The sequence below is a fragment of the Nyctibius grandis genome, chromosome 4, assembly GCF_013368605.1.
Source record: "Nyctibius grandis isolate bNycGra1 chromosome 4, bNycGra1.pri, whole genome shotgun sequence".
Taxonomy (NCBI): domain Eukaryota; kingdom Metazoa; phylum Chordata; class Aves; order Nyctibiiformes; family Nyctibiidae; genus Nyctibius; species Nyctibius grandis.
In genome coordinates, this window is record NC_090661.1 from 21,837,967 (window position 1) to 21,861,840 (window position 23,874).

Consider the following 23,874-nt stretch of genomic DNA (forward strand, 5'->3'; position numbering starts at 1 on the left):
CAAATTCAGTTTAAGATCAGAAAGAAGCCTAAGTATTTAAAATAGGAACTAGTTTTCTCTACTTACTGTATCATCATAACAGAGCATGCTTATGTGTAAGAAGGTATTTGTTCCTGGTCTCTAGTACTTGTTTTTATTGTGTTTAGGGCGAAAGAAAGAAGGAAAGATCTCACTCTATTGGTTAGCATTTGTTTTACTTTTTTTTTATAGATATTTTTTAAAACAGTCTTTGTCATGAAATCAGACATATTTAGATAAAGTATTTGTTGCCCTGAAACAGGACTGATTGAAATATTAACAGCTGTTAGAAAGATACATGCCTGCTTTTCACTTCATGTTGTTGAAGCATGTAAATCACTATATTAGCCCCTCAAATTGTAAACAAAAAGACAGTGTCCTGTCTGCCACAGTAGAAAAGAGACTGCTAGTTATAAGCAACCTGTGCCTTTAATTATTTTATTAATACTGCAAATTGTAACTGACAGAGCAATTAGGGTTGAATATTACCCCAGGAAAGCAGCTTGACCACTGTTGATCATCCTCTTAAATAGATGGAATTTAGTTTAACAGAGGAAAAAATAGGTTCCTTGTGGTTTATCTCATTAAGGTGATTTCCATAATTCCAACAGTGATTCCCACATCTTTAAAGCTAAACTTGGTAACAGACAAAAAGACGCAGCTGCATTGGCATGGTGAGGGACTTAGAAGATTTCTAATTCTGTCATGAAATGTCCATTGCTGAATTTGTTTAATTTGGCCTTAACTTATTCCTCAATGAGATAATCCCAGTCTCCCTTCCTCTGAAGTATGTCCCTTGGATTTCTTTAAAACTCGTATCGCTCTGGGTACCTTCTGTTGCACCACCTCAAATCTTCTACATGCACTTAACATTAAGAAGCTCTATTTTTCTTTTCTCTTATATCTATTTTTCATCAATGTAAATCCATTGACTTTAATGGGATTGCACCTGACTTGCTCCAAGAAAACTAGACTGAAACAATCAGCCTCCTAGTGTCCAAAGTCATATTCAATATTCCAAAAGTGACCATTTTATGATTGTTTTCTGCAGAAATAGATTTCTTTCCCTTGGCTCCACCTCACAAGACAGCACTGTTGCTGCAAGACCTAACAGACAGAAAGATTCTGAGCGTGACACAATATCCCTTTAACATTTAAACTGCAATGCTGTTCAGGAAACTATATGACTAATTTTTAAAAAATTACAGACACAGGTATTTTTTGCTGTTCTTCCTTTTGCTCTTAAAAAACAAATCAAACTTTAATTTTCTGCCTTTTTCCCCCCATACACTGGAAAATACTTATGATACGTTTTGGCAAAACTGAAGGAAATATCTTAAGAAAAAACTTCTTTGAAGCCAGAGAACAGATTTGCCATGAAGTTTTCCCACTGTGAGGTTTGCTATTCACATACAAGAAAAAAAAAGACAACCTTTATCTGTTATGGAAGGCAGCAATATAGGTGCTGGAAAAAATATTTCCTAGTATAAGCAAAAGGCAAGCATACAGCCTCAAGCATCATAAATTAACAGTATTTTATCCACCTAAACTGTTCTTTCACAAATCAAACTACAGATTTCTGTCAAGTTAAAAATCTTACTGTATACATTTTTAAGTGTCTCCTCCCTTTTATTCTGTTACCACCTATACCCTTCATTGTTTACACTAAGACAGAAGTCTCATCCTATTAGTTTTCGACTACCTCCTCTGTTGTTTGCTCTGTGTGTTGCATGGGTGAAGTTTCTACACTGGAATTACAAAAGAAAACTAGTAAAAGAATGTGAGCTTCATTTCTTGCCTTGACTGTAGTGTAGAGCCTGCCAAAACTAGAGTTGAGGTCTGCTGGAAATTTAATTAATTTGAAATTTGGTTTGCTTCTGAACCAGACAGGAATCTTTTTTTAACTCTCTCCTAAAGACAGGAACGGAACATAATCTCACTGAGAAGTTGCAAAGAGCTTGGGAGTTCCCAGTCCCTAAACGACCTGCTAAACAACTACTCACAGGAAAGAGACTGTTAGCAGAAGAGCCAGCCACATTAGTCCTGAGGTCAGGAACCCTCAATTTTCAGCAACCCCTTCCCTACAGAAAACACAGCAGGAATCTGTGCAGTCTGGCAGAATGTGGCATGCTGTTCAGAACCAAAATTTTTCAGGCTTATAGAAAATGTAAAACTACCTCTCCTCTGGTCTCCTAGGAGAAAAGTCAAGTCTTATGAGCTACTTCTGGATCTGTAGAAATTGAAAGGTCTTTTATTTCAAAATGATCCATGCAAGGAGGTACCATGTCACTATGATTTAACTCCCCTGATGAAGTAAAAGCAATTCCAGGAGAGAAATCCACTCCTGACAATGTCATGTGTGGGGAAAAGATTTTGAAGCAGTGAAGTTTGGTGTATATTGGTTGCTCTGACACAGAATTATAAACTTGGAAGCAGGCAAGGTATTGTGCGCCTTATGGTCAGAGTAATGCCACAGCAGGGCACAGTGAGCCATGCTTTCTGTCTTGGGCCAAATATGATCCCAAGTTGATTTCACTAGTATCACTGAAATCCTCCAGGGTCAGCTGGAGCTCTAGCTCAGTGACTTTAAATATTGCATAACGCTCCTTTCAGCTAGTAGAGATGATATAGCCTTTATCATAGCATATATTGCACAATTCTTACTCCTTCTTGCTCTTTCAAGCCCTGTTAGATGAAGACATTTGCTCAAGCATGAAGAATTAAATCACTAGAACAGACAATTGATTTGAGCTCATTTGAACCCAGTTATTTTACAATTCGCTTGGCAGGTCAAAACCAGGTGTATGTACAGTGAGGACCACCAACACAGATATGGACAGAATCTACCCTTTTTCATTTGTTTTGATCACAAGTGTCTGTCATTCATGGTGCCAGAAGTCTACCTTTCAGGTGGCTGTGAGGAAAGACAAACTTCCTAGGACTGACTCTGACTAGAGCATCAAGCACAGGGCTCAGCTGGGGTATGTGCAGAAAAGATATGTGTAGAAAAGAACAGCTGATCCACACAATGGAAAACAGCAGGCAGGTGTATCTCTGTCTGATAAGGCTAGTCCATTGCAAGATTTCTTGTGTGCTGTTTCCCAGCTCCAATTCTGGTTTACCTTTTTACACATAGATGTAAAGCTCCAGAACTATTCAGTGGAAATCTCCATAAACTGCAAGCCACATGTCTTAAAAAATGCCACAAGAAGCTCAGTGCATTTTCTGGCACTGTGACTGACCTAACCTACATATCAATGACACTCCTAACAATTAATGGCTTGCATCAGTGACAACTCTGGAGGCTGGTCATACACACAGTGCCTGTACTCACAGTTTTCACAGCGATTCCCTGTATATCCAGCCAGACAGGCACATTTGTAGGTACCGCTTTTGTCTAGAATGCATGTTCCATCATGAAGACATGGAGATGAAGAACAAGCTATAAAAGAAAAGCAAGAACGTTCATGGTCTCTCTTAGGATGGGTGTTCTATCTATTTTTCCTCATGATGGTTGTGTCTTGGGGTAGATTACATATTCTGGTTAAAAGTTAGGAAGACACAGTAAAGAGCCTAATGCGTGTCAAAAAGCCTTCTGCTCTTCTTTTTTACTTACTAGGGAGGGGATCTTATAGGGATGCACAGCTCTTTTCCCAGCATTCATCACTTACTCTTACAATTTTCCTTTCATTGTTGTCAAGTGGTGAGAAAGGTTTGTGGAAGAAAAATAATTTACAGCAAGCTCCAACATTTCTCCTGCCATTCATCCCAGAGTTTAGGGATAAGTTCTGGGATCCATGGTTCTGGTGGGTTTTTTGGGTCTTGGATCTTGTCATCCCAGACTTTGGGAGTTGCTTTGCTCCTGAGGAGCACTTCCTTGGTGTTAGGTTCAGGAAGCTCTGAATGGTCATGATGACCCTAAGTCTGTCGGGGAGGCTCTTGCACACTACAAATCTAGCAGTGACACACATCAAACCATACATATTAGCATAAATTAATATCAGAATCTGTAATTGTGACATTTAATATCAGCAAATTCTACTGTGCAATAACAGACACACACTTTTTTTTGTACCTGCTCTAAGGGGAGATGACTGAGTAGAACATAATTTGCTCTCAAAAATACAAAGAAATCATTTCTGCTTAGATTATTTTCCAAACTGAGTGTGGGTTTTAGCAGAGAGAAAGTAGAGCCAAAAATCTCAAAATTTAGATCCAGTTTAAGATTCAAGTAACTCCAACACCTGAGGAGTTAAGGATCTGATGTCCTGCTTCAAGTCCATCTTAACAAAACAAGGCTCTGCAGCAAAGTTCACATCTGGATCCATACCAGAAGTTAAGTTCAGTTTCAGCTCACATTGACTGCAAAAAATATTCCTTGGCCATCTTAAAGATTTATTCAAGCATGCTTGACAATTTAGGGATTAAACTTTGAAATCATAATTTCTAGAAAGGTCTGCATCCTAATTCGTTTACAGGTCATCTTTGTCCTTCCACGCTAAATACACTGATTACTTTGGTTATAACAGCAATAGGAATCTTTGTACCTACTTTGTACAATACTTTGATTGTTGCAACCACGAGCAACCAGCCCTGAGGGACCTATGGTGAGGTTGTGTATTATTACATTTAAAGCATTCTCTCTGCTGCAGTCCAGAATGACAGATACCAGAATCAGCAGTTTTCCTTGCAAAGACTTCACTTGAAGCATAATCTTTGAATGTCTTATATCCAGACGGCAAGAGACAAGAAATATATAGATGTCACATATGGATTTCTCTGGAAGTTTCATGTTGTGATGCAACAGCAATTCATAGCTGGGCAACTAATATCTTCCAGGTCTCACTGAAGACTAAGGTCTGACTAAGGACAGTAATTCATTCGTTAAAAGGAATATATATGTGACAATTGTACTCTTATCCAACTAACATAACATATCACTGAGAAAGTGAAGACAAAGCAGAAGAGCCTGTACAGACTGATACTTTGTAGTCACTGGTTTGAAGCCAGTGAACTTTCAGCTTTGTCCTTGCCCCAGCTTTGTCTCATGATTCTGTAAAAGTAATCATGTCAAGTGAACAAAGATAAGTGCCAGATACTGTCCTTGAAAATGCCTGATACTCAAGAGCACTAACTATTTTTCTTTTTAAAGGAGTCTTGATTTCCTGGCTTCAGTCAAACAACATGGGACAGTACTACAAGAGGTTAAAGCCCCTGTGTTGTGCCAAAGATCACTAGCTTGGGGGTACAGAAAGTAAAGTGTTATTGAAATTCAATAACAGGCTTTCATCTAACTAGATTCAGCATATGTCTAATCCCTAAGAGAACCTGATGCCTCCCCATCTGGCCCCCCATCCTTCTCATCTGAAGTCTGCTGAGTGAACTCTAGTCACTCATGCCAATTACTGGTTCCCATTTGACACTTGGCATGGGATGGGACCTAACATCTGCTTCCAGACCAGGCAGAGCAGCAGGTTGCGTGGTTTCGTCCTTTAATAACTACACATGCAGTGACCTTTCCTAAATGGGATATAGGCTTTGAAGCTTATTTTGTATCAATCAAAACCTTTCTGGCAGTTAAGCCAGTGACCTCTGTGCAGTCAGTGCCACTGCTTCAGCAAGCTATGACTTATAAGCCAGCACAGAGCTCAGAGGAAGGGAAGACAGAAAGGGAAGGAATTAAGTTCTGACAGCACAAGATGCTTCTTCAGTCCTCTCCACTACACCACTAAGGTGCTGAGGACATCAGATCACCTCCATGGCCTGGTCCATATCCTGTAAGCACAAGTGCTGCTGCTGCTCTCACCTGCAGCACAGGGAATTGCTCTAGCAAGCCTTGTGCAATCTGTTCCAGGGACCTCAGCTTTTCCGCAGTGCTGTGCACAGAGGGAAATTTCAGGGGAAATGCTTCAGTTTGCAATGTGCTGCCCCCACTTTCAATGCTACCCTGCCCCATGCATGCCATATTCTTCCCCTAAACTGTCCTGCTGGCCAGGTTAATGCTTCACATAAAAAGACACTGGGAGTGTTTTAAAAGCCTTTCACTGCAGCTACACATTAGGCCAGAACAGCCTCATAATAAAGTTCACAATAAGACCTCCTCACAAATTCTAAGAAGCCCTTTGTAACGTGCTCTGTGTGGATTACCACACTTGTAGCCACTCAGCCTCAGAATAATTACCACTAAAAATGGGGTGGAAATAAAGTGCTCAACAGTATTCAAATACCAAGTGTTCCCTGCTGGGCAGAGAAAACAGAATCAATTCATCTTGCACCATATGAAAAATGTTAGTTCCCTGAGTGTAGGCAGCCCTTATGCAACATAGCCCACACCACATTCATTTGTTCTATATCACCTCTCCTGCTGTAAGCCCAGGTGAACTATCAATAGCTAACTGTTCCTGCTATGTTACTAGCAGGTACTAAAGGTAACATTTGAAGAACACAGCAGGCAAAGAAATGGCATAGGCACTGCATCCTGTGGTATGCACATTTCAGATTGCTAGTTACACCCTGATCATTGTTAACAGCTGATCCACTGTAGGTTTGCATATTTATATAAGGATTACATAAACTGACTAAAATTCCTGAGCCAGATATACCCTGGAAGACCTCATGAAATGTGGGTCACTAGAGTGTGCGGAAGGCAAGTTATGGTGAGTCACAGATCTTGCAGGGTTTATCTATGGCAAAGCGGCACACACTGATTAGCCTTCTGTGCCAGGAGTACTGTGGATGGCTTTGACCAAAATTCCCTACACAGCCAAACAAGGAAGATCCAAGAAGAGCGTAGAGGCTGCTTCAAATGCAATGGCAAAATGAGGAGCCAGCTACACTTTCAATGTTATTTTGCAGCCAAAAAGAAACGATGGAAAGCAGTGTGGGGGACTCAAGCACTGAGTACTAACAAAAATACAGGAATTCTGGAGCCCTGCTTCTGTCATTCATAACACTTGAGTTCATCACAGAATGGGAAATGCCTCTTTTTTTTTTTCTTAAAGAAAATAATCTGTCCTTTGTAAACACTTTTTTTTTTTTAAGCCCCAATGGTATGATACATGAGCCAACACAAGAGTCATGTCAAGGCATTTTCACTGAGCTAATTATGAGGATTTGCATCAGGTTTTTGCTAATTGAGACAGTGACTCTGCTCCTGTACACAGCATTGAGCAATTCTGCAATTGCAGATACATGTGCCCCTTCCTCTCTTTCCTTCTGTGCTCTTACTTCTCAGTTTCAAAAAGGAAAGCCTCACAAAACAGCAGGTTTTCTATGCTGGCTGATGTGCTTGTCTTTACACAGGTCGAAGGAATTCAGTCTTTGTTAGAAGAGCCTCACATTCACATGCCATCTGACTGCTTTTGAATCTTCCCTGCACTGGCTTTGTGTAAGTTGCTGTTGGCAACACAGCATGAAAGTTTTTAACGAAGAAAAACAGGGAGAGAGATTAGTGAAACTGAATTAATGAGAATGAGTGGCATGATCCACTTTTGGATTATTTTACCTGTAATTTCTTCAAAGACAGCATGAAATCCATCAAAGTTCTTGGATCCATCAGACTGGAAGAGGACATGGAGTGAAGACCCAGTGCTTCGGATAGGAGGTGGCCTCTCATTTCCACAGAATTTCTTAATTATTTGGCTGTCCAAATCATCCCCATCACGGACCTCCACGTAGTCATACTGGCACATGTAGTCAAACTCCAGGCTCAGCATGGAAAATCTTGGGGAACAAGGACACACAGTCAGACTGCATACTCTCACCTGTGCACCTGGACTCTGATTTATTTGGATGTTTAGTTATGTTTGTGCCTTCCCCCCCGCAATGAAATCAACAAGTCCCTAATCACATGAAGTCCCCCTCACTTCATCTCAATTTTTTGCATCACCATCCTTGGAAGCCAGCTCAACTCTACACATTTGCTCCATGAGAATATTTAAGTGGCAGAACAGTGAAGTCTAAATTGAAGTCATACAGTCTGTTCACATGCGTCAGGTCTCTAACCACATTTCAATGTTAGAACTCTTATCTAGGGTCACACACTGTAGGGGGCATACTTGTATCATGGCTATTTGCTAAAAATTGTTCTATTTCCCCTAAATAAAGTTCTAAGTACTGAAAGTAACAGTGTCAAAGACCAAGGCTTAAAAGCTATTTACATGGTCATGTTCAGAAGTCAGCAATTAGGGGTGTGAGGAAAACTCGGGGATGTAACAGAAGCAGAAATAGGCAGAGAAAGGGAATCTGAAACACTATAGCATGTTTTGCATTAAAAAGCAAAATGGTAGTAAATCCTCAATGTCTGGCACTTGCCCTTCTTTTGAGGGCAAAAATAAGGGACAGGAGTTAGTGCAGAAGAGAAATATTTAAAGTCTTTTCCCACAATGTCTGTCTTTCCTAGCTTTGATCCAGCCACTGTGCGAGGCTCTTGTTCATTAACAGCAATGTTATATTCTGCTGTTTGAATTCAGTGGGGCACAGAGCCAAAGCATCTCACCAGAATATGAATCAGAAACAGAGTGAGAAACACCAAGTGCCTCTGGAGAATGAGCAATGGCCAAGAGTGCTGGGCCCAGCCTTGGTACAGCAGATAAGAATAGAGAAGATCTGGGCCTGGGAGAGGCCATGCTACTAACTGTTCAGCAGAATATTTTATAAATAAGACTTCTTGTGTACTCAGTCTTCCTGAGAACTCCTAATGCTGCAGACGTGTATTTAGGATTTGGCTAAATCTCCCACATTGCCTATTCCAGTGTGGGCCTAGTGATTTGCAAAGACTGCATTTTCACACCAATGAGATGAGACAAATTTTGGATCTGCTGCTGGATCTCACAGTCTCAAGAGGCAAAAGAGTACTGGAGCCTATTTCACGCTCTTCTCTTCTTGAGACTCAGGCTTCCATGTTAAGGAGGCCGTCATGTTATGTGAAATGACCTTTCTTTGATGACTCATGAGCTGACTTAAGGGGCCTCTTCACTGAGTCACCTTTGTTCAGGTCATATGGTTGGGTTTAGAGCATCAGGAGTACACTTCATACAGAGAAATTAATGAACAGTTGTAGGAAGCTACACCAATGGAGCAGAGCCCCTCATTTTTCAAATCATCTGGTGGAATGTAGAATACGAAAAAAAAATGACATCTACTTTTAATATGCATTAGAGAGAGATTAATTCAACTTAGCTTTGCATAAAATGCATGAGTTGAATTCTACTTCTGTCAGGTTTGCCAGAGACATCCTCACAGGTATCAGGTTATACACTACATCTTCAAAACATTCTTTCACTGGTGGATCATACCCCAGGGATCTACCCTTACAGAAGTTATAGAGCAATACAAATTAACCCTTTCATCCTTGTCACACTTATCAGGCTACAGTTTATCCTAACTCAATCCTAAAAATATTTACCAGTTCCCTGAACTGGTACATTTCTGATTAAAGTTAAGTATATGTGTAAGCACAAAAGGAAAGTTTCTGGGAAGCCCAACATGTAATGGGAGCAGTATTATTTATAGACAGAAACTCTGTCTATCAGTGTGTTCCTGAACAAGTAATATCAAGAGATACTCACACGGAGTGAAGGCACAGAATGAAAGAGCCAGACACAGAATACTGTTTTAATTGTTTGCTTTCTCTGCTTTAAAAAAATGATGAAAACAGAGTGGAAGATGTGCAAAGCACAGGGGGTTCTGATTTGCATTTTACTTAGCACAGAAGCAGACACACTGTACTGATGACATGGGATCTCATGATTAAGACTCAGAATTGGCAGATCAGGAAACCTGCCAAAGCTTTTCAAAACCTCTTGGCTATGGCCCAGTTTACAGGACCCTTTACAGACCACAAGGTCTACTGCTGTTTAAATCGCACGTACAGGCAATGTAATAAACCTCAGTTCCCTCACCTGTGAAGCTGTAACTGTATCATAATTCTCTTGCTTATGAAACTAAGCATGCTAATTCAGTGCTACAGGTCATCAGATATGAAATGGAATGCAAAGTATTGTCTTGATTTCATCAGTGTCTGCAGTGGGAATACATTCACCAACCCCTCTGAGGAAAGCTTCTAGCCAAAGGAAAATATTTAAAACTGCATCTCTGCTGAGGCATTAAAGACAATGATTGAAAGTTGTGAGCTACTCCTACTGTGGTATGACATCCCTGACATAGCTTGGGCTGAGGGAGCCTATACATCACAACCCAAAGAAAAAAAAGGCTGGAAAAAAGCAGAGAAAACAAACTACAACCACAATCTGGGCACCATTTATCAAAACAGCTCTGCTTAGCCAAACTCCAGAGGATTGTGTGGCACAGCTTGAAGGAAGGGAAAGTTTAATTGTGCTTCTGAGAGTTTTACTCTTCCTGCCCTATGTAAGCAGAGACAAACCACTTTGTTCCCCTTCTGTGTCACACTGTTCCCATCCCTGCCCTCGCAAGCAGCAAACAAGATTTGTGCACAGAGAGAATGAAGGAAGGAGTTCTTTTGTTAGCCGTTGTGCTGATTCAGCACAACATTGGCTGTGCATTGCAGCTCTAGGCAGAGTTAGCACCCACAGAGGGGATCAGTGCATTTATATGAAAAAGCAGTGAAGGCAACGATTCAGCATGGAAGGCAGACCCAGGAGGAAAACTCTGGTGGCCTGCTTAGTTGTACCTGCCCTTCTGTGTAGGAATGGCCTAAAGTAGAAGCTGTAGGCTAAATGTACCCATTTTCCACACTATCTAACTGCTGAAGTACCTCAATGGCCAGCTTTGAGGTAGTCCACCTTGAAAACCTCAGCTGATTCAGAACACACTCCAGGGTTACCTTATGTGAGGTAGAGATAGGTCCTCATGTTCTGTGTTTGCCCTGGAGGCTTCCTCCTATGCCTCCTGACTTGCATGGTAGCAGGCTAAGTGTGGACATTCAGGACAGTTCCTGATCTTTCCCTAGAAGTGCCGTGTCATCTTCTGGGATCTTTAGGCACCCAGACATCAAGCTCAGCTCAGGCTGGGCACAGGGCTCTAGGCTTCTCCAGTGCTACCCATCTCAGATAAATGTATTTGCTGACAATAGAAAGTTGGTAGCTCAGGCTTCCGCCTTAGAGACTTCCACCGTTGGAATGTAACCTTATGTCACAACAAGGAGATGCCTAGTATTGTGTTTGTTTGACTGTAGGAAGGATGGACATGGGGAAAAAGAGAAAGGCACTCTCTGCAGGACGCCCCTCATGTTAAAGTTTTGCATCTTCTGGTAACAGCAAAGGTAAACAGAGTGAACTGTACAGATCTCACATGACACTAACTTCTTCCTAGCATGCATGTGGGTGGCCCTTGGGGTCTAGAATGGACGTCTGATTTCTCCAAAGAGTCAGTACATCTCTTAGCTTACTTTATAGCACTCCCCATTCCTCTGCCTTGAAAATGGATGAAAGTCTCCTTAGCGCAGACACAGCAAGTACTGCTGTTTGATCTAGTGTCCTCTGTTAAAATAGCTTTTCCTTCTTTTCTTGTACCTTGTGCCTGGTGCCACCTGGCTGTCAACTCTTTACCCAGAGATGGGTGCATTCACTAGTGATGTGCATGTGCAGGATCCATTTCCACTCTCACACCCACACCCATATAAAAGAAGACAGGGTGACACCTGTAGATCCTGAAGCACTTTTTAAGCCTTACAATTGACAAAGCCTTGTTCAGAAAAGTAAAAAATACCAGGTTACCACCTCCCTGAGGTTGTGCTGTGCAAGCCATACACCTAGCCAACAACATCTTTTAAAAACAAGGTAGGTACAGCTCATACCTGCTGAGATTGATACAAAGTTGTGTCAAAAGAACACAGAACTCCTCCTCACAGCATTGCTCCGCTGTCTCCTACATATTTTTCCAAAGTCAAGAGGCTCCAACACTATCCAGGCAATAATTGCAGCTGCTCATAACTACACAATAGACTTGCTTTGCAAGTCTGAAAAAAGGGCATTAGCATGGAAATGCCACAAGCTCTTATCTTCTATCAAATTGATTTCTCTTCCTCTTACTAAATATTAAGTCTCTCTTTAAACATATAGGAAGAAATCTATTTGTGTATCCAGCATAGTTCTTTTGCCTGGGCTCCAAAGCTGGTGAAATATTGATGTGAAGGCTTTAGCTACTGTTTTTATTATATTAGCTAGTGGGTTTTGAATACGATCCCCTGCCAAGACTCCTGCTGCATGTGCGAGCTCCCTGCTACACACATGTGAAAACAGTATTAATTGGGCTTAACTAGGGGCTCTCCTGCACTAGGCAGGATACCCAATCAGGAACTGTGAGCTTGAGTCAGCAGGGGCTGGTTAACAAGTCTAAGCATACACAGGTTAGAGGAACGATGACTTGCAGGAGAACCAATCACATCCTCCAGACATAGGAATGGTAAGAGGAATAACTGAGGCTGGTAGAGGACAGGGCTGGTAAAATGAGTGAAATCAAAATAAAAGAGGAAAAATGTAGGCTAAATATAAGGCAGGTCCCGTGGGCAACTCTCTCCTGGCATGAGACATCATATCAAAATGTTCCTACAGCTTTTTTCAAAGAATATCTTAGATCAGCCTGGTACACACCTCAGAAAATACTGGGTGCTTTGGTGTCAAGGTCTTGAAGAGACCTCTAGAGAGATACATTTTGCCTGATATCTGAGAAACTCTCCTTAGCATCCAGCTGTACCAAATGGGAATTGAAGGCACAGCATTGATGATTTGTGCAGTGGCTGCTCATCATAAGCTAGACCAGGGGAAAGAGCTGGGGTACCAAATGCAAAGTGGTGGCAGTGCCTTCACTGCCCCAGGGCTCCCTTGAGTTGACCCTCATTGACTCTTGGTTATCCACATGCCCCAACGTCCACCTGAAACCAGTGCTGGCTAAAAGTCAGTATGACCCACCTTAATTCAATGTTAAATCCAGCTTGAACATGAATAGTCCATTCGCATCGTGCGTTCAGTGGGTAACCCTCCAGCAAAATCTGACCTCTAGAAGCCTGAAGAACCTGCCCACACCCTGGGGAGCAAAAGAAATAAAAAATTCTGTGTGAGGGACCTTCAAGAGACATTTGAAGAAAATACATGTAGAAGAAACACTGTAATGAAAAGACAGGGTGGCTTAGGAAGATACACACTTTCTTACAAGGCAGTGTATAAAATAATGGGACAGCCACATAATGCCTATAGAGAGTTATGACTCTATTAGAGTATTGCCTAGGCTAAGAACACCTCTAGAAAAGTTTTAGTTGATTGCTTCTCCCTTGTTTGCAACGCAGCCCCAAGAAACCATTTCTTACAGCTTTTGCCCCACTCTTGATTAGCCCATTCAACCACCTGGCTGACACTCCAGCTCAGAACAGTTTTGATGGATCTCATGTTGACCTGTGTAGTCACTGAAACTGAGGAAGCTGGTGGGAAACTGTCAAAGGTACAATGAACACTTGAATTAGATCAAGTGAGCAAAACAACGAGAGGAGGATCTGTTGCACCCAACATCATAGTTTCAAGTCCTTCACAATGAGTTTTTTGGAGGAAAAACAGCTGATGTATTCCTAGAGGAGACAGATGTTTGTCCTCAGGATTCACCACATCATCCTTACATGTTAATGCCACCATGCTAATGGAGACATATAACCATCACAGCTCCTCCACCAATGACTCAGTGTAACACATGTATAATATACAGCCCTCATCCCTTCTCTCAGGTTCATTCCTATCCTTCCTCTCCTCCTGTCCCACTCTGCTTGTGTCACTCGCAGCTTTTCACCATACTAGGAAATGTACTTCAGTGCCCAACATCAACAGAATAAGATGAAGTACTCTGGTCATTTGTGCCCAGTCTGAGACCACCACCAGAGGACAATGACCTGAACAAACAGCAGACAAGGTCACACACTGAGGAAGCAATATCTTTTCATGGCTATCCTGCAGCTGTCCCTAGGCAGCTGTCCAGGGATAGTTGTCCTAATTCCTCATCTTGGATGCTGAACATTTTTAGCCCAGAGAGTTCTCTCACCTTCGCTAACCTCTCCCTTTACCCCAGCCATAAAATATGGCTAATGGTATTTTTCTCTGTGGAAGAAGGAAAGTTTAGTGATTTTTGTAGAGCCTTCTGTGATCTGTAAATGCAAGTGCTAGCAAAATGCACAGCTAAATCATTACGCACCAAACAGAGCTAATTTCTCAGTTTCTACTTTCCTGACTACATCCTTCTGAATGGAATCTTGCACATGGCTACATTCCCTGGTAAGCCTTCTGTTGCTTTGCTGGGGGATGAGGCTGTATCCGTAAGCCAGAAATTGCAATTGAGTCTAATAGTGTCACTGATCCACGGGACTCTGATAGGCTGCACAGCACAGATGAGGGTAAGTAAAAAGATGAATGACCCAAGAGACCTCCACAGCAACTCTCTCGCTTCTTTTTACCTCTTTAGACCAACAGAAAGCCCTGCTCCTTCCATCTGTTTCCAAAGAGGAACTCTAAACTTTTAACCAGTAACACAGGATGAATGTTTCCTACTGAAATGGTGGGTTTCAACACTTGCCTCAGGGCCCTTCCCTCCTTTGGGAAAAGAGGGTGACAGTGACCTGATTTGGTGAAGTACCAAGCATCTGCGGTTCCCATTGATCTTAGTGTCTGGAAATCAGTCCTGCTGCATCTGGCCTATGGGGAAACATGAAAACTGCAGGTCAACTACTCCTCTTTCATCTTAAGAAAGTGTTGCTCAAATGAAATACCCTTTGTTCATTTACCCTCGGTTACCCTTAATTAAGCAGGACCCAAGGAAACAGAATCCTGCTCAGAAGATTCCTCAAAAGTGTTTCATCCTCCTCTGTGTCTCTCTCAGTTCCCTCTGTAAAAGGCGAGGATTAATGACTGTGCCCAGCAACCACATTAGGATTCAGCGAGTACAGCAGGATCTGCTGTGATGCACATGATAATGCTCCTTCCCACAGCAAGAAACAGGACCTTGTGCTGCTTCTGGCTCCTGACTCAAAAACCAACCTGAGACAAAGCTGCTAGAAACATTCAGATGGTTTGACAGGGGGCTTGGACCACCTCAAAGAGTTTCCCTTTCATCCCGAAGGGCTTTTGAGTTTCTGATGCCTTTAAAAAAGGAAAGCCAAAGAAGAGATGTGAAGAGATACTTGTGTGCATGGCATACTAAACGTACTTTCCTGTTTGCAGTGGTACAGCCTGAAATCTCTGAACACTGGTGCCAAGGAAGTAGGTTTGGCCAGCAAAGCAGGTGGTCCGGAGGCTAAAGAGGAGCCATTCAATGACCGCCTCCAAAAGAATGTTCTCAGATTTGCTACCACCGTTCTCTGTATGAAGCACCTTTGCAATTACATCAGATCTGTGCTCTTGTACCTCCAGCTCTTCTAGCAGAAGTTAGGCTCACTCCCCAGACCAAGAGTTCAATCATCTGTTGATCAAAAGGAGTCTTTTCTCTTCCTATTCTGAATCTGCAGGAGACCTGGAAAGCTATCAAAAATAATTTACATCCTAAACAAATGCTGGCAAATTCTGCTTCATTTACAAAAAAATAATCCACTTTGGCAGAGTGTCAACATCCTTGTTCTGTTCCTGTTCTTGAAAAAAGGCAGCTTTCAGGGCCACAGTAAGATTTCCTCTAAAGCTTGTCACTAACAGAAAAGAAAACAATTCAAGAGACCTCTGAGTTGTAGCCCACGGAGACACGTGGGTCGATGGAGGGAGAGGTCCTGAGGAGACCTCTGGTAAGAACTCATTATCTGCTGTTTGAATGCTACAGCACTGATGTGGGGGCTCCTTCAAAGGTCAAGAGGACTGAACAGAGGAGAATGAGAGTAGAAATGTTACTGGTATTCAGAAACAGGCGGATATGGGAAGGCAGCTGTCACTCATCATGCCCTGTTGCTACCTGTTGCTTGTTGGTCACCAGTATTATGTGAAACACTGTCCTCGTTTCACTGGGATTTTGTTTCAGTTTGTGGCCAGCCATGGTGATCAAGGCCCTTAGCAGTTAAATGCAGGGCAGCTGTCCCAGACTGGCCCACAGGTGTACTCTATATCATTAACAACAAGCTCGCTATAAAAGGGAGGGCTTGCTGGGGGGAGGTGAGCCTGGTTTTGCTTTCCTTTCTTCTAGCATCTGTTTTTCTTATTCCCAATGACTGGTATTCCTGGGACAACCTGCTTCAACTTTGTAGCTAAGTATACTTTTGTGTGTTTTGTGTTATCGTTGATATTGGTTTCTATATTTTATTAAATCTGTTCAGTGTTAACCCATGAGTTTCCCTCTTTTTACCAATTTCCTTCCTCAGTTGGGGAAGGGATATTAGGTGAGAGAAAAACTGTTATTGTTTAGCCCCGGGTGTGGGCTAAATGAAGACAAACACTAATGTTCACAAAGTATCTAAAACTACAAGTACTATTGTTCATCATAGGGACCACATTGAGATAGCTAGGCTGAGGACAGCTGTTGGATAACACCACTTTCTCCCCTACTTTGATGGAGTATTTGTTCTCAAGCGATGTGACAGTTGGAGGTTGACAAAGGCTGTCGGGAGTGTACAGTACAGAGAAAAGGGACCTGCAGGGTCATTTTTCTTCTGGTTTTAGATTCTGATGTGCCTTTAGGGCATGCTAGCCCAATCCAATAAATAGTCCCATTAGGAAATGTCCCAGTACCCAATTAACTCTATCAAGTGTGTTTTTTTCCTAATAATATTCCTTTGGACTACCCTATACCATTTCTCTTTTTACCAAATGATCTGGTGTCCTTTAGTTGTTTTTCAGCCACGTCCACACATCCAGCTATGCCAGCAGACAACACAAACTGGATGGCCCTGGGGGCTGGCCCATGCTACTTCTTCCTTGCCATGGCCCTCTAGACACATGACCACTTTTGCTGGCACTTCCCAGAAATCACTCCCTGGGGCTTATCCTGCCCTCGAGATTGCTGACAGCCCCTTGACTGCTGCCCGGTGGCTGGGGCAGTGCCACCAGCCCGTAGAACCAGATGAGGATGCCCAGGACTGCTGGTCTGCCCTGCGGGCAGGCCTTGCTGCTCCCCTTGGGGTAACTGGAGCCTGCCCCACCACTGCCCTCCCCCCCACGAGTGGGTTATTAAATAGGCATTAATCTTGCCCATAGGCTAAATTGCAGCTGTATGCGCCGCTGCACCCCTGGCACTCATCCCCTCGTGCCTACGCGCGTGGCCATTTCCTCATCCGGCTGACCGGTGTAGGCCGGGAGGCGCGTCCCCCTCCGGGGCCTCCGGGCGCCACCTAGCGCCCGCGCCGCGGCGGTGCCGCTCGGCGCCCGCGGGCGGGCCGGGACCCTGAGGGAAATGGCGCGGCGGGAGGGCGGAGCGGTGAAGGCTGCGTTGCGGCCGGGGAGTTCCCGTCGGGCCGGGCCGTGCCCGGAGCGGTTTCTTAGGGCGGTCCGGTAGTGAAGGGATGGAGCCAGAGGGGTGCCCGCTCGCCGCCCGCTCGCCCGCCCGAGCCGCTCGCCGAGTGCGCCGGAGCCGGCAGCAGGAGCCCGGGGCCAGTGCTCCGCGGCAACGCCTCCCGCGCCCCGCGAGAGGGAGACAAAGGTCCGCTCGGAGCCCTGCCGGGTGCCCGGGAGCGGCCTGCCGGCACCCCTCGGCTCTCTCCTTCGCAGCGGTCCGTGCTCTGAGCAACCCCCCTAAAGCGTTCAGGCGGAGGCGGGGGCGGGGGCTGTGAAGCCTGCGGGTAGGTTGCCCTCGGCGCAGGGGCAAGGTAGACGCTGGCCTCGCTGGGCAGGAGTAGGTAAAATCTGGGGAAGAAGCTTCAGCTGAGGATGCCTTGCAAGGGCAGCTCTGCCAGGAGGAGCCCTCTTTTCTGGCCACAGCGGCAACGCTGCTCCTCGCAGCCACCGGCCTGGTGTGGGGTGAAGCTTTGTGTGCCGCCTGTGCGCACGACGAGCTTGATCATGGCAGGTCCCACGGGCCGTCCATGTGCTTGCTAATAGAGGGCACTGCCATTTGCAATATGGGGTGAAGCAGACAGATTACATTCCCCAATTACTGTGGTTGCACTCCCTTGTGTTCCCGGGATTTATTTGCACTCTGCTGCTGGTGAGGCACCCAAGCAGGCTGCAAAGTTCCAGATGTGATCCTGTGTGCAGGTGCCAAAGAGTGATGCCTCCTCCTTTGCTCTCCAAAATGCGTTGTGTTAGCACATCCACTGCTCCAGCAGCCAGTGCATGCTGTCATTCAAAGGCTACTCACTGGCTGCCCTCCAGACCCAAAGCCACACAGCTGTGAGCCTGCAGGCCAGCACCCAGCATGGTTATAGGCTGCTTTCTGGACATGCAGTCTCTGCATGCCGGAGCCTAACACCAAGGCCAAAAGTGAGATAACCATGAGAGTCAGAGGAGGGGAGCTCAGGACTGTGCTAAGATCACAAACTGTCCCTTGTGCTCTTCTTTAAAAGTGGAAGAGACTGTTGTGCTATCTTCCCATCCTACCCAGCCTCTGAAGTACCACAGAACCACACAAAAGAGACCACGTCCTCAGTGTCACACTGCTTCCCTCAAAAGAGCAAGTAGTAGGAAAAACACTATAAGACAAATCTCTGTAAAATTTCAGTATTGCAAAAACGTCCAAATAGACTACAGTGGGAGGGTGTATTTGCTTTAAAACACAAGTCAGCAGAGCAGGCTGAAATATACTGTAGACAACTGATCTACTTAGGCAGAGGGAGGAAGGATTAGATGAGCTAATGATTCTTTCTTGGCTCTGCTTTTATGAAAAGTGCCAGGGGAGCTCTAGCATCGACCTAGAGCAAACAGGACTTTAAAGTGCTATCAGAAATCACACCATAAACTGCAAGGGACTCAGTTTATCAACTTCTGAACTACCAAGGTTGAGTTACTTCTGTTGCTGAAACATGTTCATTCCCCATACTCTGCTGTTTGAAGCAATGATTTTATTGTGTTTGCTTTCACCTCCTGAATGGTCATGGTCTTTGTTGGGAAAGCAGGTCCAATTGTTGCTTTAAAATCAATGAGCAAGATGAGACAAGACTAAGGTGTTTAGAATAATGGACAGAATAGAGCAGGAAAAGCAGACTCTGCTTTCATCCCTTTCAGTGAAATGTGAACAAAGAGACAGTCAATAAAAGTTGAAAGAGAGTTGGTGAAAGGCTATGCCTTCACCAGTGGGAAACTGGTAAAGGAAATACTAGTACTAGCTAACTGTATCAAATTAGCTCATGGAATTCATTATTGAAAGATTGCATTGGGACCAACAGCTTAGCAAAATCTAAGAAGCAGGAGCTTTTGTACGCTGTTGGGAACGAAACCTTTGGGTATCTCTGCCAGAGCCTGAAACACTCCTGGTCCATCACGATGGTGTTAGCAGTTGCAAGACACTGTTTTCCAGAGCTGCCTTGGTGTGCTTTGGGAGGGAGGGAGGGAGCACTGGGACTTCCTCGGGGCTGGTTCTGCAGCCCAGGGGTTGAAGGAGGACAGAGGAAAAGCTCTTTGATATAGCTGTTGCCCTTATAAATGTTTATGCTTTGCTGAAGGCCTCTGGGGAATCAGTTATGCTGAAGTATGTCCGAGAAATGCAGAGAACAGAAGATTTCCAGAGTCACAGTAGTTAAAGTTTTAAAATAAACTAAAACAAACCAGAAGTTTGCTAGGGTTGTAACCTCCCATGACTTGAGGCCCTAGCAGATGAGCACTAGGAGAGAAATTTTTGCCACTGTAGCTCTGCTTAATGCCTGTTTTGTGTTTGCCCTCTCCTGCCTGTGCCCTTTGCAAGAGTCACCATACAGGAATAGCTAGAAAGGCACAGCATGGCTCTGGCTCCGTCCCACCACTCCCTGTCCCTGACATGCCTCCCTGCCTGTATAGGACACTTACTCATGCAGTCACCTCCATACCAGCCAGCTCTGCACTCTGCACAGTAGATCCCCTTGATGTAGAAGTCGTCAAGCGTCCCTCCCCAGGAGCCGTTGCGGCAGGACTTGCAGTTCTCAAAAATGGTGCAGCCTGAAAGGAGAGCCACTGCATTAGAGGAAAGCCAACGTGGATTGTCCTGTGGGGTGAGGAGCAGCCTCTCTCTCTTTTCCACAAAAAATGCCAATAACATTAGTGACTGCTGCAGTGCTGACAGCTTCCCTGCTATGAACCATACCCAACCTTCACCCCCAAACCGTAGGCAGCTCAGACTCTGAGATTTGGAGCCAAGCTCCCAGTCTGACTTGCCCGAACCTCTAAATCTCATTGCTCCGACTATAAATGCCTCTTTTAGGAGTCTGAATGTGTATGCTGGTGCTACTCAGGCCCAGCCCAAGTGATTCTGATGTCTTCTAACCTGGTTCTGTCTCCTACTGCTCTCACCTTTCACTTTCCCTTTCCTCCTTGCTAGCTGGACTTCCAAGTCATCTCTCCCTTCTTTGGGGATGCAAATAATCCCAGAGCACCTACGAAACACTCCTGGTGTGAAGCCAGCTGCAACATCACCCTTTGGTAGCTCCCAAGCCTGTTCAAGACACCCTAAGCACATCACTGTTGGTAGAAAGTGGTTTTTTTCTGGCAGCGATGCTACCTGCTGTGGGGGCACCTTGCCAAGTGTCTTGCTGCCATCAGCAGAGTGGCAGAGGGAGTTCCTGAGGAGATGTGGGGCAATCCCATGCCCCAGTGAGAAGTGCCTGCCCTTGCCACTCCCCTGCCCAGCAGCTGCCATTACGTGCTGATGCCTTGGCCAAAGATCCAGTCTGAATGCAGTGTGGTCCTAAACATACCTGGGTGGATTAAGCAGGAGTCACACTCATTCTCCTCGTTCCTGCAGCAAGGAATGGTGTAGCCCACTCTTTCTTTCCGTCCTGGGCAGATGCACTCGATTTGGTCATATTCACAGCACTCCCGACACATGATATTCCACTCGGCACCTGGGCAGTTTTCATTGATCACTGTGTACTCTGCAAGTGGGGAACAGAGAGAGGGACACATGGAAATAATCCATTATCTGCTGAGGACTGACAGGATCTATTATTCAGCGATTTGTCAGATCATGTATGGCATGAGGCTGGCTAACATCTGCAGCCCAGGAAATCCCAAACTACGTGGTAACACACAGCCGAAATGTCAGCGCGGTTTGTGTGTCTAAAGGACACACGGGCAGTTTTGCAGTGCCACCCAGAGGAGGCAAACAGACCAGAGGGAAGGAATATGTTCACTTACATCTCTTCTCTGCAAGAGAAGTCACTTCTGTGGTGAGAAAAATAGTTTAGAAAAACCACAGAGGATGACATCACATGAGAAACTCTTCTTCAGATCGCAGGACTGATTTACAGCCTTATATATAGTATAGATTATTTAAACTATAATAGCATGTTTTGGTCATATTTCTGTTTGTGAATTTGCTACTCTTGAAGACTAAAGCGTCCATTAGGAAAGGACAATTTTGAGGCTGAGTTTTAGCCCGTTTCACTCCCTATTTTCACTCAGAAGCACACAGTGTTACACTCAGCTTCACTGCCAAAGGAAACAAGATTTTTCATTATTTTTGAAGGTTCATTTTGTCTGGCATTTCTAATATGGTAACATTATTAATATCTTTTTGTTATTTAGCATATCCTCATATGATGATATTTAAGATATGCTGGAAGTGCCCTTTTAGGAAATGACCTCAGACTGTGACTCCAGACTGCCACAGTAAGTGCAGATCCCATCTTTCACTGCCAGCGTGCTGTCTGAATTCTACAAAGTCAAATCTAATGAGTTCACGATGCTGTCAGCGTGTCTCCTAACCAGCTGACAGACCTGATGAGTGCTTTCATGGAGTTTGATGGTAAAAAGAGAGAGAGAGACTAGAAAGATGAGACATGAAGGAAACATAATGAGACTATCTCTTTCTTCTTCCCTCTCTCCTCCCCTTTTTTCTTTTTTTTTTTTCCATTGTAGTTAGGTAACATCCTTTTCCCTTTTGTTTTAAACTCTGAGTAACAGGACTGCCTTGTCATTGCAACAAGCCATACATCTCTAAGGCGCAGCACTCCCGTCAGTGCCTGTACCTGTCTCCTTTCTCACACCGCTGCTTTTTGCTTCATTGTGCCTCATAAAGTAATTACCATGTCTGCTGGAGCTCCCTACCACTGAACCTTGCTGCTCTGTCTCACTTGATTCTTGAGGGCCTCATGAAGCCTGGTTCCTGGAAGCTTATCTTTCCCCTAGTGATATTTACTGTCTCCACAAGAAAGGGACCACCAAACTGTTTCTTCATTTTTTTCCCTTTGGCTGGGAAATGAAATTCAGCCCTTCGTGCTCCTCAGACCTGAGCCTTTCCCTTATGCCTGGTGTACCGGCAAGGGAGAGTCCACTGCCGCTCTGAGTTTGGAAACCATGCTGCTGTTTGCACCGAAACCTTTCTATCTTTCCTGCCTGCCCCCCATAATCATTCCAAAAAGAAAAAGAAAGCTGCTTCTGTCATTCAATAAGGTGCAGTAATTTTTTATTCCAATAATAAATTCTTGCATCAAAATAAACGTAGTGTTTAGCAGTTATATAGCTTTTTGCCTGTAGATCTCCATATGCTCTATAAAGTCCTTTTTCCAGATGGGAAATGGTAACACAAGGGAGGTGAAGTGACTTCGTTCAAGGTCCCAGAGAAAAACAATAACAAAGCCAGGAATTAAACTCATGCCTTCTCAGTCCCACAAGAGCAGTCAATCAACTTGGCCAAGTTGGGACTTCTTAACCTATGGCTATTATTCTCTTTTAATGAAGCCATTTATCTTTGAACTGTATCTGATTCAGATTCCAGAGCAAATTGATTACATATGTCTAATTATCGTATTAGAACTGACACTCAGTTTGATACATCTCGGCATACATGACTGAAAATAGCTGTTTCTGTGGGGTACAGGGGTGGGGGTCTCACTCCTTGTTGAAGGAGTACTCCCCAAAGTCTAATTAATAACTATCCAACACTCAGGAGCTTTTGCAAAGCTTCCTTCAAATTCTCCCGTTTCCCAACTCAAGCTAGAAATCTAATTTCTCTCAAGATTGCTAAAGCTTATTAACTGGCTATATCCACTTGTGTTGAGCTATAAATTGCCCAAGAGAAATTGCTATCTATAAAGTGATCCAAATGTTCACAGGCAAAGTTGCCCTGGGGTAACTAAGGCATGTCTCCATCCTTGCAGGAATTCAAAACCTGGTGAGATAAGGCTGCGAGCAACAGAACGTAACTTGCAAGTTAACGCTTCTCTGAGACAGGGGCTGGATCAGATGACCTCCAGAGATCCCTTTCAACCTAAAATACTCTATGCTTCCATAAAATATTACACATGTATGTGTGGAGAAAGTGTGTGTGTGCATATCCATATTTATTTTTATATGCAGAACTTATGTACACAACAGGGCCAAAAAGCAGATGCCACACTTATTCTTGGTGAATTGAATGGGTATATTTGTAGCATAAGTTGAGTATGAAGTAGTATTTAGTGTTAAGATGGGAGTAGCAGATCTTGACCCTTAAAGAATTGTAAAAATAAATTTGCTGCCGCCTAGAAATGCTGTTTGCTTACTTCTTGCCCTTGTCTCAACTGAGACAATGAAAATGGACTGTCTTTTGATTTACTGACAATTTAATTCCATTTCAGGTTCTCAGGTACTGCAGTTTGGGCAATACATATAGCCTTGACAAGGAAATCTGTGGATCTGAGATTTTTTTTAAGTGATCCTCTCTAGGATTTTCTTAACAGAAATAATGAAATCTATTATTCTGAAGTTTTGTAGAACCTATTCTTTAAAGAAATTTGTGTGAAGAATTTGTGCATCTCTTTAATAATGGTAGATCCCTTTTATTTTGCATAAGTATCTCCAGGCTACTGAACAAAAGGCAAAG

General features: G+C 43.8%; 1 protein-coding gene across 4 annotated transcripts in view; it reads right to left on the minus strand.

Moving 5' to 3' along the window:
- Nucleotides 1-20,912, minus strand: part of PAMR1 (peptidase domain containing associated with muscle regeneration 1) — a 50,658-nt gene extending 29,746 nt beyond the window's left edge. For 2 of the 4 annotated variants that reach the window (XM_068399333.1, XM_068399332.1), the window contains exons 1-5: nt 20,768-20,912; nt 19,884-20,012; nt 12,909-13,023; nt 7,523-7,740; nt 3,353-3,460 (exon numbers count right to left, since the gene is read on the minus strand). In XM_068399333.1, coding sequence (XP_068255434.1) covers nt 3,353-3,460; nt 7,523-7,740; nt 12,909-13,023; nt 19,884-20,012; nt 20,768-20,897 — 700 coding nt within the window. In that variant the 5' untranslated portion in view covers nt 20,898-20,912. The remainder of the gene's footprint in view (nt 1-3,352; nt 3,461-7,522; nt 7,741-12,908; nt 13,024-19,883; nt 20,013-20,767) is intronic. The other 2 variants (XM_068399331.1, XM_068399334.1) reach the window with 2 other exon arrangements.
- Nucleotides 20,913-23,874: the final 2,962 nt, after the last annotated feature.